The 20369-nt window shown below is 47.4% G+C and overlaps 2 protein-coding genes across 2 annotated transcripts in view; one reads left to right on the top strand and one right to left on the bottom strand.

The window, feature by feature from the left end:
- LOC103367267 (CXXC-type zinc finger protein 1-like) overlaps positions 1-5727 on the bottom strand; it is a 16200-nt gene extending 10473 nt beyond the window's left edge. The window contains exons 1-9 of the mRNA XM_008295247.1: positions 5641-5727; positions 5458-5558; positions 4179-4327; positions 3863-4018; positions 1283-1462; positions 1086-1193; positions 805-1016; positions 510-717; positions 310-420 (exon numbers count right to left, since the gene is read on the bottom strand). Coding sequence (XP_008293469.1) covers positions 310-420; positions 510-717; positions 805-1016; positions 1086-1193; positions 1283-1462; positions 3863-4018; positions 4179-4327; positions 5458-5558; positions 5641-5705 — 1290 coding nt within the window. The 5' untranslated portion in view covers positions 5706-5727. The remainder of the gene's footprint in view (positions 1-309; positions 421-509; positions 718-804; positions 1017-1085; positions 1194-1282; positions 1463-3862; positions 4019-4178; positions 4328-5457; positions 5559-5640) is intronic.
- Positions 5728-10868: 5141 nt separating this feature from the next.
- On the top strand, positions 10869-20092 carry LOC103367255 (keratin-associated protein 10-6). The gene is made up of 7 exons (XM_008295234.1): positions 10869-10952; positions 11652-11786; positions 12572-12709; positions 12784-12984; positions 14238-15353; positions 17919-18754; positions 19564-20092. The coding sequence occupies exons 2-5, from the start codon at positions 11660-11662 to the stop codon at positions 14510-14512; spliced, it is 741 nt and encodes a 246-aa protein (XP_008293456.1). The 5' UTR covers positions 10869-10952; positions 11652-11659; the 3' UTR covers positions 14513-15353; positions 17919-18754; positions 19564-20092.
- The last annotated feature ends 277 nt before the right edge of the window (positions 20093-20369 follow it).

Raw genomic sequence — 20369 nt, 5'->3', positions numbered from 1 at the left:
GTACACCGGACAGGGCCCTACACCGGACAGGGCCTTACACCGGACAGGGCCTTACACCGGACAGGGCCTTACACCGGCCAGGGCCTTACACCAGAAGGGGCCTTACACCGGACAGGGCCTTACACCGGACAGGGCCTACCGTTGAGCTCCTCGTCACAGGAGAACTCTAAGACTCTGCTTCAGTCTGTTACTTGCTGCTGAACATATCAGATCGATGGAAGTGAACCGACTGGGGTTTCGGTGATAAATTCATATACATCTCTGATCATCGTGTCTCCAACAGAAACCAAACACTCGCCAGAGTCTGACCTTAGCGTAGCACCTCTCCATGTGTCGCAGCGCCACCTTTGGGTTGACGGGATGGCTGCAGGAGACACAGAAGATCTGGAGGTCAGTGTCATCCCCGTCGCCTTCAGCCACCTGCAGGACAGACAGACCAAAGACAACGTGAATATGAATCAATGTCAAGCATCTCTGTGCATCTCCCGACGTCTCTCAGCGTCTCCTACCTCCTCATGTTGTTGGACCTGCTGCAGTTTGGCATTGGCGATGATTCCTTCAAGTTCGTGGAAACGCTTCTCCATCATTGTGAGGCGGAGTCTCGCCGCCTGCTGCTCTCTTCTGATTCGCTCCAACTGTCTTCGTCCCATCTCCTCAGCAACGCAGGGACTCTGCTGCCACTGCTGGATCCTCTGAGGAAGGATCTCATAGATACGACTAAGGGACAGACAGACAGACAGACGGGTGTAATCAGACGCCTCTCCTTCACCTGTGTCTCCGTCCTCCAGGTGTTGTCTCACTCACTTGGCAGCGAGCTTCATGCCGCAGTCCTCTGAGCAGTACTTGGAGTTTGTCCTCGCCGGTTGGACACAGCCCGGCCCGAGACACTGTCTCAGAGCTCCGCCCATGTCTTTGGCCCCGCCCTCTGCTCGCTCGCTGTGCCGCACGCGCTCCCTGTGGCGCTGCTTCACCTTATGGCGCCGTGGCTTCACCTCCTCTCGGGGAGCAGTGACAGACTTCTGTGGAGGACAGATCTTCGTGACATCACCGCCGACATCATTGGTCACTTGAACTGATCGCCTCACCTTCTTCTCTGGCTTCTTGTCTCGCCGCTTCACATGCTTCACCTTAACAGCCTTCTTTCTCAGAGACTCTGTCTCCTCCTCCTCCTCCTCCTCCTCACTGTGCCACACCTGCAACAGGGACACATTTTAGCCACCTGGCAGCTGATTGGTCGACATACAGACCTGGTGTCTAGCTGCTGACTGGTAGAAAAACAGACCAGGTCTCTGTATCCGGCTGCCTTGTACTGCTCGTACAGCTCCAGCTCACTCTCGCTGAAGCCTTCCTCATCGTCCTCCTCGTCCTCCTCCTCTGTCTGATGCCCCGCCCCTCTCCTGGACAGGCCACGCCCCCTGCCACCACTCCGACTCAGTTCCTCGTCTCTGACGCGAAGCATCTTCTGCAACATGAGGTGAAAGACCGAGGTCACAGTAAACAGGTTATAGAATGGCTAGCAACAGTAGCTCATTAACTGGTCAACAGTTTAGTACATGTAGTTGGTTAACTGGTTAACAGTTTGAGAACAGTAGCTGGTTAACTGGTTAACAGTTTAACACATGTAGCTAGTTAAGTAGTTAACAGTTTAACAACAGTAGCTGGTTAACAGTTTAACACATGTAGCTGGTTAACTGGTTAACAGTTTAACGTCAAATGAAAACAGCCTCAGCAGCTGATTTCCGTCCTCAGATGTTTTCAGTAACATTTGGACGAACTGTTTTATAACCCAGATGCCAAATGAGTCATCATCCTGGTCTCAAATCCAGGACATCTCATAGATATGTATAATAAAGGCGTCTTAAGGTGGCATTTCGAACAGCATCACCCTTCAGCCATCTTGCCACGATGAAGCTCTTTGGTGGAACCTGTGGTACGTGAAGGAAGGTGAGGGATCTGCACAAACATAAATACTCTGATCTCGCTGGAATCTGACAGATTTACAAACGGTTTGGTTTCTTACAAATGTGGCTACAGTTCAAATGACAAAAATACAATACAATTACACAATAATTAAAATACTAATTGTTGCTGACCGTGAGAGTGTACCATCATTATCCATCAGTGCAGAGTTATAACTACACCTCTGACGTTTAGAACAAACCAAATCGTTTGGAAATCGGTAGAAAACTGAGCAAGTTCTGGTTGTTTAAAAAGTCCATGCACCTCTACAACACAATGTTATGGATGAGCGAGCGCACCGAGCCAAGATGGCCGCCAGTGTGGCCGTGCGATTCCATTGGCCGACAGCGCGGACGAGACATCTAACCTTTATTGAACAAGAACTCCTTTGTCCCCTGAGCCATCAAACTGTTCAACTCTGAGCTCAGGGGGAGGGGGAGGAGCAGCAAGCGGGGAGAGGTGGGAGCGAGGGGTGAGGAGTGAGGAGTGAGGAGTGAGGACATCGGGGTGAGATAGAACATCACGCTCTATCCCCAGACTGTGTGCAATATGTTACTCTATCTGTATATTGTATACTGTTAATATGTTATTATTACCATTATTGTTATTATTGTTGCTGTTGTTGTTGCTGACTTTATGTTGGTGTTGTGTTGTTTTTTTCTGGTGTAGCAATTTCCCTGAGGTCTTGTACCGAAGGGATCATCCATCCATCCATTTTCTATACACCGCTTAATCCTCATTAGGGTTGCGGGGGGGCGGAGTCTATCCCAGCTGACTCAGGGTGAAGGCAGGTTCACCTGGACAGGTAACCAGTCTATCACAGGGCTACACTTAGAGACAGACAACCAAGCACACTCACATTCACACCTACGGACAATTTACAATCACCAATTAACCTCAGCATGTTTGTGGACTGTGGGAGGAAGCCGGAGAACCCGGAGAGAACCCACGCTGCACGGGGAGAACATGGAGACTTCAGGCACTCCGGTGCTCCCACCGGGATGCGAACCAGCAACCTTCTTGCTGCGAGGCAACAGTGCTACCAACTGCCCCACCTTGCAGCCCCCGAAGGGATCAATAAAGTTTTATTCAAATTCAAATTCTAATTATTCTAATTCTAATTTTGTTCTTATTATACATATCTATGGGACATCCGAGCAGTGATTCATTGGTCCAATCAGGTGCAGGTGTGGAGGGCAGAGCCTGTAAAGTCTTTCTGTTGGAGAGCAGCTGTCACTCATCTACCAAGTCCGACGCCTCGCGTACACGAACCAACAGTCAGACTCAGCGGATGCAGACCAGAAGCCTGATGTTGGTCACTCATTCAGGCAGCTCCCTCTGCCTTCTGTTTCCATATTCAAAATTCTGCTTCTAATGAGTCCAGTGAGGTTCTGAAACAAGACTGTGGACCACAATGATCCACCAAAACCAGCAGCTGTCCTGCAGATGACCGTCAGCAGCTGATACCAGGAGTTACTGATCAGCTTTCAGATGTATCGGCTGCTGTATCATTAGTGCATTAGCTTCAAGGTCTCCACACTTACTGCAACTATCACACACTACCTCCTGGTGGCCACTAGGGATGCTAATGAGTAATTACCATTATTATTTTGCCGATTAAATATACATTAACCAAAAAGGCAAAAGATGGAGTTCTGGGGACGTGATGTCAGAAAAGTATTGTTAATTAGCTAAAACTACCGACGGTCACTCAGACTCTGGGAATCTGTATGAATGTAGGCCAGCAGAGGTCATTATAGGAGTGCAGCTAGCATCAGGCACCATGATAAAGACTCTACTGGAGACTGATGACCTTCAACCAGAACTCATGATGATGATCTCAACTCATCTTAAACACTGTTTAACTGCTGATGCACAGCAGATCGATCACACGACTACGTACCCGGGCTCGGACCTCGCACTGCCTCAACCGACACTTCTGTCTGATCTTGTTCGGACCTCCAAATTTCTTCATGTCTTTGCAGAAGTCGCACTGAGCGCAGTCCTCCGTCCTCAGACAGGCGTCACATTCTCCACACATTCGGGCCGAACGCTTGATCTGCAGAACAAAAACAACACTGATCAACAGAAACAACACTGGTAAACAAAAATAGCAGCGATAAACAAAAACAAGATCGATAAACACAAACACAGCTGCATGTAAACAGAGATGAACGGGTTGGTAAGCCCCGCCTCTCTCAGTGCAGTTGCCTGGTTACCTGTGATCCCCGCCTCCTGTCAATCCTGGGCTGGGGGGTGGAGCTTTCATCTCCATCAGTTTTGTCATCTCTTTCTGGCTCCGCCTCCTTATCCTCCTTCTCTCTTGTCTTCTTCAGGCGGTATTTAATCTCCAGAGACGGATCTTTGTCTGCAGACGACACAACGCTAACTGATAAAAAACAGCTAACTGCTAAAAAACACGACATGTTTTCATAGGTGTGTAATGTATATTTTCATGTGACTATAACGTATGTTTTCTATAAAGCAGGTATAAAACAGCTTGTTGTCCTCCATTTGTGTTGGACTATTTTCAGCAGTGGATTGATCCATTTAATAGCATTCATGGTAATTTTACCTTTTGCCACCTGGTTGCAAACACTTTGCTAACAGCTAACACTTTGCTAACAGCTAACACTCTGCTACCACACAGCCAACAGTCTGCTAACACACAGCTAACAGTCTGCTAATAGCTAACACGCAGGTAACACTGTGCTAACAGCTAACACTGTGCTAACAGCTAACACTGTGCTAACAGCTACCACACAGCTAACAGCTAACACATAGCTAACAGTAAACACACAGCACACCTCTGCAGATGATCCAGAGCACAGCAGCACGTCACTGTTCTGATTGCTTCACTGACTTCCAGACGCTTCAAATCCAAACCCTGACACGTGCTTACAGAACCACAGAGAGAACATCTCCCTCCAACCTGAACTCTCTCCTTCAGGTCTACACTCCCTCTGCTCACTCACTGGACCAACCAGAACCTCCTGGTCCAACCACCACAACAGTTCCAGGTCGGTAGCTGGACTCTCCTCCTCTGTGGTTCTGGTGGTGGAACCAGTTACCAAACTGTTCAACCTGCTGACTCCCTCTCAGTCTGTAAGTACTGACTGAAGAGCAGCTCTTCACTCAGCACCTCAGCACCTGACAGAGTGAGGACAAAGAAGAAGAAAAAAACTACTTTTCCTGTTTCCTCCGGCTCTGCCTGCAGGCACCAAGGTCCGATCACACTGAACTTGTTCTATGAAACGTATCTAGATTGTTTTCTCCTGACTGGATCCAATGCTGTATCTGCTCTCAGATGTACGTTGCTTTGGATAAAAGCATCTGCTGTGAATGAACCGTAGAATTGTAGAACTGTGGCTAAGACTCGACTAACAACAAACATTTTGCTACTAGCTAACACACAGCTAACACTGTGCTAACAGATAACATTTTGCTAACAGCTAGCACACAGCTAATATTCAGAAAGTGTGTTTTGGTTGAACCTACCTCTGCAGGACGGACAGTACCAAACTCTGATGGCTTTGGCTGCTTTCTCAGAAACTCCAATACAATCACCATGAAACCACTCAGTGCAGCTGTCGCAGCCTCTGATGGACAGACAGACAGATCTGTGAGTGTCAGCTGCTGTGTTTGTTTGTTTACTACTCACAGGTAAACAAAGTGAGTTACATCATGAAACAATTGATGTCTGGTTTCCTGCAGATGCAATAAACAGGAGCGTTGGGTGTTTCCATGGTAACACCTTCTCCTCCTCCTCCTCCTCCTCCTCCTCCTCCATCTTCATCCTCTGGCCGCTCAGCTGCTGCAGCCTCTGACTGACAAACAACAAACAAACAAACAGCCTCTCTCAAAGCAGGTTCTGGAGTCTAGAACCTGACCTAGAATCAAGACAAAATCACTGAATGAACGTGGACTAGACTCATCCAGAGACTCTACAGTTCAGAACCTGTGCTAAAGGAAGCTCAGGATCTGTTTCAGAGGATCTGAGGTCTGAACCAGGAAGTAGGTCCAACAAATCCAGACTTTCTTTGTGTTAGTCGGCTCAACTAAACCTAAACTCCAGTCAGAGATGTCAGAAGGTGTTAATCAGCTTTCTTTGTTCACCATCCAGCGTGTGCTGCTGTAACTGCTCAATTCAGTGTTTCAGTAACGTACAGATCAGCAAGTTCACAGAGAAACATCATCATCAGGAACCAGTTAAAGGGAGACGCTGAGCACAACCTGGACCAGGTTAGCATCAGTTACCATGGAGACCTAGCTCCACAGCATCAGTTACCATGGAGATGTAGCAGGTTACAAATGAGACACCTTCATGACACTGAAAACTCTGACTTTAAGCTAAACACACTTGGTAGATGTTAATCTCGCTTCTTATTTCAGCCTCAGTTCACCTCAGAACAATGTGCAGAACTCAGAGCCAGGATCTGTTTCGACACTGTTCTCCTTCCTTCCACTGTTGTGTTGGTCTGACAAGAACTGCCAACACAGACCAGTGCAGAGCTCGTCTAGAACCTGGGCCTGTAGAACCTATTTCACCAGTTCTGCACTGAACACTGTAACGTGACTGAAGTCTGTAGCCTTTATATTTCTGCAGCTCTTTACCTGGACGCTGGTCCGCCGGTTGGTTTTTACACAGTGAAACCAGACTCCGTTTACTTTCCTGCTTGTTTTAGCTGTTTGCTGCAGATGCGCGCAGCTGCTCCGTTACTTTCCTCCATCATCACTGAGGATCAAACTGACTCACCATGAGGTGCCGATCGGCTCCACAGCAGACTCAGCAGGACTCAGGCTTCCGGATCGATCAGCTGATCAGTGCGATCGATCAGCAGCGCATCGCTCCGTTTTTCATCTTCACAGAAATCTGCAGAAATCTCTTTGTTTCCGCTGCAGCTTCTTTTTCTTCTCTGGTTCTGACGGCGGGAAACAAGTGGAGGGTGAAGCTGAGTGACGCCACCTGCTGACCGGAAGTCTCACTGCAACGAATAAAAGCTGCGGTGAAATCAGATGAACCCGATTCAGGGCGTCAAAGAGCAGCTCAAAGAAGAGATGCAGAGCAACCACAGGAGGACTCCATCCTGGATTCAGGAGCAGCTCCTCCGCCGGCTGGTCCACACATACAGATAGAACTAATAGAACTGTGTCCAGCCCATCAGGGTCAGGATTAGGAACCCCCCCAACACCATGCGGGGAGGCAGGGGCGACCCTCTAAAGGGGCCGTCAAGTTCCTGTTTTGTGTGCACATTTTATGTCTTGTCTTTCCTGTTTTATTTTGAAATCACTAACCGGTTGTCTCTGTCCCACTTTACTTCCTGCACCTGTCTGGTCACACCTGCTCCCTGACGGCTCTCCCTCACCTGGTCCCCATCTCCCCTCATCACAGTCCTCGTCCCAGCGTTCCCACAGTCACAGTCTGTCTTGTTACGACCTCGTCCTTTGCCTGCTCTGCCTGATTGGACCCACCACCCGTTACCGGGTCAGGTTCGGTTAGGTGAGGGGTCCCCCCCCCCCATTTTTTGTGAGGGGCAGGGAATGCTGGGTCCTTCCCCCGGTCCTGTCTCCCCCTTCCCCCAAAGAAGAACCGCTGTCGGTCGGCCCCCGCGATCGTCCCGGTACCGGCCGTAGCGGACCGTTGTCCAATCGGACATTGTCCTTAATTTTATTTTTAAAAACCCAAAAACAAACAACTAAGGGAGCAGCAGCGCTGTACATGGTGCCTCTCTGGCTTCATGAGATTGTAGATAAAATGAAATAAACCAAAAAATGTTTTTAATCAACTGAGAAAGCAGCGTAGTTAATTTTTTAATCAACAAAGCCTCCAATCGCGACGTTTTGACAGTAAAAGTGTCTCCTTCAGGCTGGAGGCCTGCTGGAGATCCTAACCCTCTGGTTCTACCCTCTGGTTCTACCCTCTGGTACCTTACAATGAAATAACTAGAAGGAAAACCCAGAACACTGGTTGGAACTTATTTATGCTTTTAACTTCTATGCACTTTATCTAAATGGTCTTTTTAACCCTTATGAACTTACTCAATTACTGTTTATTGTTTATAATTTACATTTTAAATTTGTTTGTTTTTATTTATTTTTTTGTTTTAGAAAACTAATTTACACCAGTCATTATTTTTTTGTTAATGTAACAATTAAGTAATTAAGTAGTTAATCAATTATTTTTTTATTTGACTTCCCACCCAAATGGGGGTGAATGGAGGGGGGCAGAATGGTCCAGGGAAAGGGTAAGGTTTAAGGATAGGGATAGGGTTAGGGGAAGGGGTCGGCAACCTTCAACACTCAAAGAGCCATTTGGACCCGTTTCCCACAGGAAAGAAAAGACCAGGAGCCGCAAAACCCGTTTGACATCTAAAATGAAGATAATACTGCATAAATTGTTTTTACCTTTATGCTATGTGTAAAAAACTACAGTGTGTTGCATTTATGAAATCAGTGAACTGCTACAGAGAAAACGAAATTTTATTTCTGTAATAAAAAAATGTTTAACTCAAAAAAAAAAAAAAAGACGCTGGGTTGAAGGTTACTGTCAAATAAAATATTAAACGTCTATTTGTGTCCTCCTCGTATACATGAAATAAAAAGCTGATCTTAAATTATCCACCTGCAGCAAAGTAAACCAGCGTCTGGTTGTCCTGCTGCCTGCAGCTGGACTGCTGACCAGACTGCTGACCGCCTGTGAGCTCTTTGTGACAGAGGAGCTCACGGCAGCACCGCTGCTCGCTGAGGACAGGAACAGCACAACGATACCAGTTTTCACCTCAGAATCTCCAAAACACCAGAAGAGTCTCTAGTAACACCAGAAAGAGTCTCTAGTAACACCAGAAAGAGTGGCTGGATTTGTCGCTAGTCGCTTTTGGCAAAAAAAAAAAAAAGAAGTCGCCAAGAGGATTTGGAAAGTTGCCAGATTTAGCGAGAACGTTATCCAGTTGGTAACACTGCGCGTGCCGGCGGGTGTCGCACATCAGCGGTTGTGACGCATATTTTGAGCAACAAAAAAATTAAACACGTTTTATTTTAATGTTACAAGTTCACAAAAATCTTCAAATTTAGAATTATATTTAAAAAACTAACGAGCTAAAATAAAATACATTTAAATTAAAACACTCATTTATTTTCCAAAGCCACAAGGAGCTGCAGCAGAGGGATGAAAGGGCCACATGCAGCTCTGGAGCCGCGGGTTGACCACCCCTGGGTTAGGGGAAGGGATTAGGGTGGGGTTAAGGTTAGGTTAGGTTTAGGTTAGGTTAGGTTTAGGTTAGGTTAGGTTACTTTAGGTTAGGGTTAGGTTGGGTTGGGTTGGGTTTCTGTCACAGATAACTAGGCAGGTTGACCCAAATGCAGAATGACACTCAGGAGGCGTGGAGTTAGGAAAAATGAGGTTTATTGCAGATACTGAGGTGAAAATGATGGGATTGCAAAAACAAGGCGAGGGTGTTACCGGTAGTGAGCAGATTGTCCAAGAAGTCACGGAGAAGACTCGGGCTTGGTGCAGGTGGAAACACAGACGAGGAGCAGGAACACGGGAAGAATCCTCAACGAAGGAAAGGCGGTTTCACTGACACTCGGAAAGAGGCATGAAGGGAGGATCGGAGGAAGCACGGAGGAAGCATGAGGGAAACATGAAGGGAACACTCGGGTGGTGGCTAGAAGTCGCCATGTAGGGCAACACTCAGGCAAAGAGTGAGTGGTGAGAGCTCCTCTTATACAGGTGGTGACGACCCAAATGAATTGCAGGTGTGTAGCTCACGCACCTTCAGGGAATCAGTCAAGTAAGAGTTCCTCCAGAACGCCCTCTGGTGGACACCTGGAGGACAACAAAATCACAGAGCCAAAAATCACCATTCCTGGACAGCTTAGGTGTGGTTAGGTTAGGTTAGTTTAGGTTACTTTAGGTTACGTTAGGGTTAGGGTTAGGTTAGGTTCAGGTTCGCAGTCACCCTGTCCAGCTCGCAGCCCTCTCTGCCTTTTATACAGTTCTGCTGGACCTGTGTTGTTGCACATCATCTCACTCAGGACTTTTCTACTTTGACGTATTACACTTATTGTACATTCTGGATTTTATATTTTCTTATTGCTGATCTTTCTTACTTATATGTATTTGTGGTGGTGGTAACTGTGTCCGTGTGCTGGAACAACCGCATCCCCTGGACGTTCATAAAGTAGTTCTGTTCTAAATTATGCAAAACGACCAAAATGGGTCGACAAGCTTCCACACAAACAAACAACATGGCAGCTAAGACGTTTAAAAACAACCAAAAGGAGATATGAAGACGTGAGAGCTGATGCTGAACATCTGGGAGTTGCACAGCTGGAGACAGAACCTGGACCTGTACAACCTTCCTGTCTCTGGGTTCTGGTTCTGTGAGCTTCAGCTCAGTTTATTCAAAATGTGGCTGTAAGCTGAACAATCTGAAGCTTCTGTCAAACATTTACTGATTTCAGGAATCACTGAAACACTTTGGACTCGCTGGTTCTGAACAATAAATCCATGTGTAATGCAGGGTGTCCAGCAGGTGGCAGCACCAAACCACTTTCAGCAGGTTCTACAACATCTGGAACCACCTGAGAACATTCTAACAATGTCACCATGACATCGGGAAACCAAACTGATACCAAACAAAACGATGTCAGAAGTCTCAGCGATCAGAACCTGTTCTCCTTGTGATCAGTACGTCTGATTGGCCTGTTCTGCTCATATCGGACCCTGATGTTCAGACCCGCTCTGACTTCATCAAGTCAGTCATCAGTCGTCTCAACATCGATGACAGTCCATAAAGTCATGTGACAGATGGTCACCAGGTGTGTGTGTTACTGTGTGTGTGTGTGTTACTGTGTGTGTGTGTGTTACTGTGTGTGTGTGTGTGTTACTGTGTGTGTGTGTGTGTGTGTGTGTATAGGAAGAGGCGGAGCTCTTGGTGGCTGTGTGTGGCTGCAGCAGATGATCAGATGGTTCAGACAGAACGAAGCTTCAGGTGAGAGAACTTCTGTTTTCTGCTTTCATCACATGTTTAATGTTTAACTGCTGCTTTTTCTGTTTCTGTTTCAGTTCTTGAATAAATTTTCAGTCTAAGTTTAAAAAACACAGTTTAAAGTGAAATTCCTGCATTAAAGTCTCACTGATGTGAAATTATTAGAAAAATGTCCTCACAGGCTGGTAGCTAAAGTCCTGACAGCATCACGTGTGTGTGTTGGAGTGTCGTTACTGATACAACATGTTGTGTAATAGGCTGCCAGTTTAACCAGTTTAACCAGTTTAACCTGTTTAACCTGTTTAACCTGTTTACCAGTTTAACCTGATGAACAATTTCACCAGTGTAACCAGTTCAACCATTTTAACCAGTGTAACCAGTTTAACCAGTTTAACCAATGTAACCAGTTTAACCAGTTAACACAGCTTAACCAGTTCAACCAGTTTACCAGTGTAACTGGGTTCAACTAGTATAACCAGTTCAACCATTTTAACCAGTGTAACCAGTGTAACCAGTGTAACCAGTGTAACCTGTGTAACCAGTGTAACCAGTCTAACCAGTGTAACCAGCTGGTCAGAATGCTGCGGACCACATCTCGCTGTTCGTTGCACATGTTGGAGTTTTTCTGTTTCTGCTGCTGATTTATTCAAACTGCAGTGAAAGCAGAACTGTTCATTTATTGATCATTTCCTGATCGATCAGACTGACGAATGGAAGTGACATCAGACTGCAGTGTCTCTGACGTCACTGAGGGCGGGGCCAACAAGGACCCTGACCAATCAGAATGCATCGTCAGCCAGCCAACAGCCAATGGGACGCTCCTGCATCACGGCACAGGTGAGACAAAAAGTGCAGGTGAGTGATGACACGATGTGACAAGACAGTGAAAGAATGAGGCCAGACAGGTGAGGACAGGTGAGGGTGGGAAACCCTGTAGGAGCCACAGAGCCACTGCAGCTCAGGCAGGTGTGGCTAACCAGTTTAACCAGTTTACACAGTTTAACCAGTTTAACACAGTTTCATCCAGCAGTGAGGTTTTAGTTTCACATTTATTGTTTAACAGACTGTTTCATGACACACGAGCCCCTCCAGCAGACAGATGCTTGACACGTTTGGATCATTGCAATCATGTCCAAGAAGAACCTGAAGTTATAGATAAAAACCTGTTTTAGATCCTGAACCAGAACCTTCACATCACAGCTCCTGCAGGTCCAGTGTCCTCCTGACCCGCCGGTACCGGCTCCACAGCATCACTTCAAGCTTTAATAATAATGTTTTCTCTCAGTCGGAGCATCTACCTGGTCCATCGATCGGATGTAGCTCACGCTGGCAGGTAAACAGGGTAAACAGTCGGTGTTGCTAAGCAACCGCTTGAGCGATGAGCGCTGAACACAGCCTGATGTGGGTTCCTGGTCACGTTTTCTTTCTTTCTAACACTTCCACGATTCATGAGGTGATGAATAAACTGATTTTAGGCACCGAGTGATGAATGCAGGATTTCATTTTGACAGAGTCACCTGGATTATAAACGCCGGTCCGATCGACCCGTCGCTGCTTTTGGTGTTGAAACGTTCTGTTGATGGACAACCAGCGACGCCATCCTGTTTCTGTTCTTCTTGCAGAGGAGGCTCCGCCCCCTGTCTCTCATAGGTCGGACGATTCTGACAGCAGTAACGACTCTTTGACAGACAGCTCCTGCACCAATGACATTTCTCGACTCCTGCCTGCCCCGCCCACCTGTGAGCTCTGCAAACAGAGAGGTGACACACCTGAATGTACCTGAATAACCTGAATGTATCTCTGACGTCATCAGTGCTGTCATCTGTTGTCTCAGGTGTGGACGGATCATCAGCGTCTCCTGTCTGTGTTCCTCCATCTTCACCCGCCTGTCCTCCTCCTCCTCCTCCTCCTCCTCCTTCATCCACCTGTAGCAGACATCCTAGTCAGAGCACCAATCAGAAGCGGCTATCTTCCACTAAAAGCCACGCCTCCTTTAAGACTGACGCCGCCCACATTAAAGAGGTCGCTGGGGACGGTGAGCCAATCAGCTCCATAGTTCTGCTGCTGAGGTTCTAGAGAATTTTAAGGAGGTCTGACAAAACCTAAGCAGGTTTCCAGTGCCTAGATGTTCTCCAGAGTTTTTCAGGAAGGTTCTTCAGGTCTTTGAGCACATTTAGGGGTCTGGAAGACATTCCAGAGGTCACTGAGCTGGGTTTTTCATGGTCTACATGTCTTTGTGGAGGTTTTTGAGGTTCTGAAAAGTGTGTTTGGTCCTTAGACCCACCAAGGTCCAAATGACATTTTAAGGGTCCACTTGTGTCTCTAAGAACAGAAACAGTTTGTGGGTTTTCCTCGTTGCCATGGGTGCAGTCTCTGCTCCTATTGGCCACAGCCATCCTTCATTGTTTCACTTTCCTCGATGAGCACATGAACCCGTCGATGAGGATGCTGTGACCCAGCAGAGAGCTGTCACACTGCCTCGAACTGCTGAACAGAAACACTCGGACCTCCTGCAGAGCTTATCAGTCGACAGCAGGACGGTTTGTTATCTCTGCAGAGCACACAGGGACACGCCCAGTCCGCCCAGTCCGCCCAGTCCTTCAGCTGCTCTGGTTTCCACCACAAACAGCTCAGCTAGAGGCTGAACTTTAAAGTGTTAGAGTCGATCAGAACAAATTGCTGCTTCAAACACAGTAAAGACCAGACAACATGGATGGATGGATGGATGGATGGATGGATGGATGGATGGATGGATGGATAGACAAACCCTGGACAGGTAACCAGTCTATCACAGGGCTACACTTAGAGACAGACCACCAAGCACACTCACATTCACACCTACGGACAATTTACAATCACCAATTAACCTCAGCATGTTTCTGGACTGTGGGAGGAAGCCGGAGAACCCGGAGAGAACCCACGCTGCACGGGGAGAACATGGAGACTCCACGCAGGAAGATCCCGGGTGTCCTCACCGGGACGCCAGCCGGCGACCTTCTAGTTGTGAGGCCACGGTGCTAACCACTGATCCACCTGCAGCCCAGAACAGTGACATTTAGGCCTGACGAGGACATCAGGACAGAAACTTTTAAATCCATCACTGAGAATTTTCTAAAATAAAATCCCAACTTTAGATTTCATTTTACTAAAGAACTTTCATTTCAGTCAATAAAAGTCTAATTTCAGAACAAAGTGACAAATTGATCACCTGATTGAACTAATACCTTTGTCGACAGCTGACCGATTGATTGATTGATTGATTGATTGATTGATTGATTATCTCTGCAGACTGCTGCGTCCACTGCCTCCTGGCCTGTCTGTTCTGTGAGCTGCTGTCCATGTGTTCGGCGGTGGGGGAGTGTCTTGCGTGTGGAGTGGGCGGAGCCAGCTGCTGCGACGCCGCTGTTGGCTGCTGCTGCTGCGTGGAGGCGGCGGGAGAGGTGGCGTGCACGGAGGAGGCGTGTCAGGCCGTGCTGGATTGTGGGATATTGGAGGATTGCTGCGGTTCGTCCGACTGCCTGGAGATCTGCCTGGAGTGCTGCTCCTTCTGCTTCCCCTCGTAGCAGCCAATCACAGGAGGACAACAGCATGATGTCACAGCAGAGAGGCTGCTGGGATGGATTCAACCCCAAAACAGACCAAACACTGGAACCTTGTTGGCTTTAGAAGATCTGCAGCGAGTCGACTCGTCGGCTTCACGATGTTCTCATATTTGTTCTTTACTTACTGTTCCTGTCTGTGATTGGTCGTCTGCTGCCGGCTCCGCCCTGCTGGTTATATGATGGCTTCATGGAGCTGAGGCAGTTTGGTTTGGAGACTCCAGATAACTAAAGATATCTTGGATACACAGTGCAGACCCCAGGTTCTGGTTCCGTTCCATTCTATTCTATGTTCGTTCCGTTCCCTCTTGTTCAGTGATCCACCAGAACATTAAAACGGAACAAAAGCAAAACAAACAAAGTGGTTTTCTGTTTTTGGTGCCAACAAAACCTGAAGTGTTCAGGGAGCGGCTCTCCACGGTGGAGCAAAGTTCTGCTCAGAACTCTGGTGGAGTTGAAGTGACGTCGACTCTGAATGTTTCTGAGAGTAAAAGATGTTTGAATTTGTTCATTCAGGATTCTGGCAGTAGACATGTTTACACTTACAGCCTAAACATGCTGAGGCGTGAACCAATCACAAACAGGATCATCACGGCACCTGCAGGGAAACTAAACTTTGCTACGACGTATCAGAAACGTTCCCTGGATGTTTCTGTTGAATCCACACTCAGCTGTCTGACTGACTGGTAGCTCGGAGGGCGGAGCAGGAAGTGGGTCCTACAGGGACCGGAGGTGTGTGTTTGTAGAAGCTGCATGACAGGACGTCCAAACAGGAAGCAGGAAGTCACTGAAAAGACAACAGCAGGTAGCCTCTGACCTCCAGGACCTCACAGAGAGTCAGACTCACGTTACAGAAATGTCCTCATAAGGGTTGAATCTGATAATGGTCCCAACACACACACACACACTCCACACACATACACTCCACACACACACTCCACACACACACACACTCCACACACATACACTCCACACACACACTCCACACACACACACACTAAATCTTAGTGTCTTTCCTGGTTTTCGACTCCTCGTCTTCTTCTTCTGTCTGTCCTTCGTCTCCGTGCTGGTGATCTAAGGAGGCTTCCATCCTTCTCTCTCCCAGCACTGTTCTCTTCATGGTTGATCTCCAGATGTTTTCAGGTCAGATGGGATGTGTGATCCCTGCAGAGAGTTCTGGGTCAACCTTGACATCTCCTTCCAGCTGAAAACCTCCAAAGAAAACACTCCCAGTAGGATCTGGACCAGCTGTTGAACCACCTCAGCTGGATCTTTTCAATCTGAAGCAGCAGTGACTTTCCAGATGTCCGAGCTCCTCGCCGTCTCTCAGGCTGAGCCCAGACACTCGACAGAGGAACCTTGTTGTGGCTGCTTGTATCTCAGCATCTTGTAAATGAGGAGCTTTCATGGTCTGACACAACACTTGCACGACTGATGATGCTGCACCAGCCGTCTGTCCATCACTGTGAACGAGATCAAGAAACCAACAAACTCCTTTGCTTGAAGCAACAACTCGCTCCAAACTAGAGGGACAAATTCATCAGTTTCCATCAGAGAACCTTAGTCTGGAAGGTGCTGAGTCTCATCAGGCCCCAGTACTGCTGAAGATCTCTAAGCCCAGTTCTGCCTTGAGATTCTGGGCATGAATATCTCAAACAGAACTGGAGACAAAAGGCAGCCCTGGAGGAGTCCAACAGCCACCGGAAATGTGTCTGACTATGTGCCAAGAATATGAGGGTGGTTCTCACTTTGCTTTTACAAGGACCAAATGGTTTGTAGCACCAGTGTCCCGTATTACCACAGCACCCCCCACAGGGTTCTCCAGTCTTAGGTCTTCTCCAAGTCCACTAAACACATGTGAACTGGCAGGTCAGACTCCACGATCTCCTCAGCAGCTCCACAGGGTAAAGAGGCGTCCCACTGTTCCACGGCCAGGACTTCCCTGAGCCTGGTACTGTCTGACTGCTTGCTCATAGGGAAGCCAAAGGATTCAATTCATGAGGTCTTCCCCTTCCTCTGTGAAGTGCTGCAAGGTGGCATATGTTGTAGGTGGTGAAAATGGGCTGCACTTACCTAGCGCGTTTCTCTTTTTTTTTTTTGGCTTTGTGCCGTTGTTTATATCGAGTAGTGAGAGAGAGAGACAGGGAAGTGGGAGAAGAATGGGGGAAAGGGCCATGAGCGGGATTCAAACTCATGACCTCCACATTGGGACTGTAGCCCTACACCTGGGACAGCTCCACCAGGTGAGCTGTAGCGGCGCCCCACCTAGCGCGTTTCTGCCTCAGCAGCACCCATTCACACACATTCATACACCAACGGTCACAGAGCTGCCATGAAAGGTGCTGCTGCCATCGGGAGCAACTTCAGGTTCAGTGTCAAGGACACCTCAACTGTGGAGGCGATCGAACCACCAACCTTGTGACTGGAGGACAACCGCTCTGCCACCTGAGCCACAGCCGCCACAAATGTTGTGAATTGGTGCTATATAAATAAAACTGAACTGAAGTGAATCTCTCACAGCCAGCGCCACGGCCGGACTTCCCATTCTGAGGCCTCAAACGGTTTGCTAGAACTTGCTAAACTCCCTCTGTATAGCCTCCTCATACTGCCTCCATACAGTTTTTGTTTCTGGTCCATGTCTGCTGTTTCAGGACATCCTCAGGCCAACTATGCCTGAAAGGCCTCCATCTTCATCCTCACACTGTCCTTCACCTACGGTGTCCACCAATGGGTTTTAGGTTGCTGCTACAACTGGCCAAACAACATTCTGACCAGAGCTTCTGACATTTGCTTCTGCAAAGGAGGCCTTCACACGGCCAAATCAGATTCTAGTTAAAGACCTGCTCCTCCCTTCACCTGAGTGTCTGAGACGTTCTGATGACACGACCACAAACCCAATCATCCATCTTTGACTTCAGCTGCTCTGGGAACAGGTGCACTTATGAGCCACCTTGTGCTCAAACATGATTTTCATTATGGTGAATAATGAATTAGCACAAACGTCCAGCAACAGAACTCCACTTTGGTTCAGATCAGAAAGGCTGTTCCTTCAAGAGATCCTCCTCCAGGTTTCTCTATCACTGACCAGGTGAACACTGAAGTCCCTCAGAAGAACTATGGAGTCTCCAGGCAGAACTACTCTCAGGAACCACCCAGAGAATCCAGCTGTTCAGTGGATAAACAGAAACAGTACTCAGAGTTGTCTCCTCAGCCACCCTCTGAACATGGCCACCAGGAGGCAGAAGAGGGCCTCTGTGGAGAACTAGAGTTATTCTAACATTTTGGTTGTTGTCATGAAGAATGAACATAAATGAGGAAACTACTGTTTGTTTTTAAAGCCTAAATCAGATGTAATTTTTCCTTTCTTCAGACTGACCAGACGTAAATCTGTTGGTTACTGGGAGGAAACTGAAGTTCTACTGAACTACTGCCGCGTTCAAGAAGGAAGACGACTGTTTCTGATCGACTGATCACACGAGGCAGTGACTTCCTGCTGAGTCTGTATCTGAGTTCTGATCTTGTCCCAGAACACTGAAGTGAATCCACAAAGACTGAATGAAAGCTTGGAGCTGTGCTGAAGCAAGAGAGCGAAAGGAAGAGATGAAGAGAGAGAAAGAAACCGAGACGAGAACTCCTGACATGTTCTCTGGTAATGAGTTCATCCAGATGTAGGAGCAGACGTTAATGTTCCCTGACCTCCACAGGAACAGTTTCATTTCATCCTCAGACCAAGTTTTTGGGTTAAAAATACACTTTTAAATTTCTGTCTATACGGACAAAGTTGATCAGTGAGTTTTCTTTCTTCTTTCAGGTTTGTTCCTAAAAAAGAGCTGATTTGTGTTTGTGATTATTCAGTTACCTGGTTGGGTGTGTTTCACACTGAAGCTAAATTCTAAAAAGTTCTGACACATTTTGTTTGTTTTTATGGGGTTTTCTGTGTTAATGTTTGTGAATATTTCTGTATCTCAGTCAGTCAAAGATCTTCTTCCTGTGCAGTTTGCCGACACAACAGAAGACTGAAGAGAAAGTAGAATGATTTACAGCAACGATGGCAGAGTTCAACTTTCAGCAGCATCAAGGAACTGCTTCGTTCTTTTATACATGAAGAGCAAACACATCCATCCATCATCTCTGCACCTTAGTTCTCACTAGAGGGGCGGAGCCTATCCCAGCTGAGTCAGGGCGAAGGCAGGTTCACCTGGACAGGTAACCAGTCTATAAACACATTCATCTGGGTTTAATAATAAAAGGTTAATGTTCAGTGGATGGAGAGAACAAGTTCATTATATTTCAAGCTGATCAGTGTTTTTTAAACAGAGATTTAAATTAGATATCTGTGACTTCACCCCGGTTGGCGTCCCGGTGAGGACACCCGGGATCTTCCTGCGTGGAGTCTCCATGTTCTCCCCGTGCAGCGTGGGTTCTCTCCGGGTTCTCCGGCTTCCTCCCACAGTCCAGAAACATGTTGAGGTTAATTGGTGATTGTAAATTGTCCGTAGGTGTGAATGTGAGTGTGCTTGGTTGTCTGTCTCTAAGTGTAGCCCTGTGATAGACTGGTTACCTGTCCAGGTGAACCTGCCTTCACTCTGAGTCAGCTGGGATAGGCTCCGCCCCCTGATACCCTTGCGAGGCCCTTTGCCCTGGCGTGGGGATCAATAAAGAATTACCTTCTGTTACCTTTCATGACAGGCTGCTGAGCATAAGCCTCCACCTCCGTCAGGGCTACAGGCAGCTCCTCTCCCTCTTTCCTTCTTTTCCCTCTTCTCTCTTTCTTCTCTCTTCTCCTCTCTCTCTGCTTCTCAGGTGTGCGCGGCGTGAGCAGGTATGGTGATTGGATAATCACCTGAGGGTTTCCACCTGCGGCTGGTTTGGAGCGATCAGGCAGCGACTCAGCTGTCACCACATACCAGCCTGATGCTGACTGTAAGCCGCTCTCTGGTGGTGAGCCCTGGGTCCTGATCCGGATCCTGTTTCGGGCTCTGCTGCTGACTAACCCGTCTTGTCCTCCACTCCAGTTGAAATCCTCCTGCTGCTCTCAGAAACCAGTTCCAACCCATCAGTCTGCATCCCCTGCTCACCCGACAGCCGTCCTCTGGAACCCACTGGATGCGTCCATTGCTGGTCCCTGTGCCTGCTCCTCCTCCATCTCTGCTTCCTGACACGCCGCCCTCCTCCTCAGCCTAAATCCACGTCCTCTGTCAGAAAGCTCCCAAACTTTCTGTGGCTCCGCACAACTGTTCTGATTTGTGTTTGCTTCGTTAGTATTTGGTTTGCATTCCCAGTCCTGTGGTACCAGTCCAGGGTTTATGCTCGCATCCTGTATTGTGTAAATTCATTCCATGCTAACCAAGCTAACCTGTAGTTGCTCTGCCTTGCCTACAGGGGTCCTCTTAGTTCCTGCTTTGTTACCTTTGACCTTAGTATCAGTTCCTGTTTTGATTGGAAGTGTAGTTCTAGTTATTCTGCGTTTGATAACTTTTGTGTAAATACTGTACATAATCTATGGTGTAAATACCACTTCACTGTAAAATACTTGAAACGTTTGGTTGTTGTCGAGTCCTTGTCTGTGTTTGAGTCTCCACATCTGAGTCTACATACCAGAAGTTGACATACATCATACAAAAAGACGTGATTTATTTATTTAGTTTTTTTGTTAATTTGACTAAACTTTTCCTGCTTTAGCTCGGTTGGGATCACCAACATTATTTCTATTTGCTAAACACCAGAATAATGAGAGAGAATGTTTATGACTTCCTTCACAGTCAGAAGTTTCCATCCATCTCCTCAGTATCTGCTAGCGTTGCCTTTAAACTCTATGACT

This window comes from Stegastes partitus, unplaced genomic scaffold (assembly GCF_000690725.1).
Source record: "Stegastes partitus isolate 25-593 unplaced genomic scaffold, Stegastes_partitus-1.0.2 Scaffold1033, whole genome shotgun sequence".
NCBI classification, from domain to species: domain Eukaryota; kingdom Metazoa; phylum Chordata; class Actinopteri; family Pomacentridae; genus Stegastes; species Stegastes partitus.
This window is presented reverse-complemented; position numbering and strand designations above follow the sequence as displayed.

What these genes read in the sequence shown, in the direction of transcription:
- LOC103367255 (XM_008295234.1), top strand. Translation starts at nt 11,660, where the DNA reads ATGGAAGTGACATCAGACTGCAGTGTCTCTGACGTCACTGAGGGCGGG. An exon ending in GCTCCTGCATCACGGCACAG is followed by an intron (nt 11,787 to 12,571) that starts GTGAGACAAAAA and finishes TTCTTCTTGCAG; the next exon opens with AGGAGGCTCCGCCCCCTGTC. An exon ending in TAAAGAGGTCGCTGGGGACG is followed by an intron (nt 12,985 to 14,237) that starts GTGAGCCAATCA and finishes TTATCTCTGCAG; the next exon opens with ACTGCTGCGTCCACTGCCTC.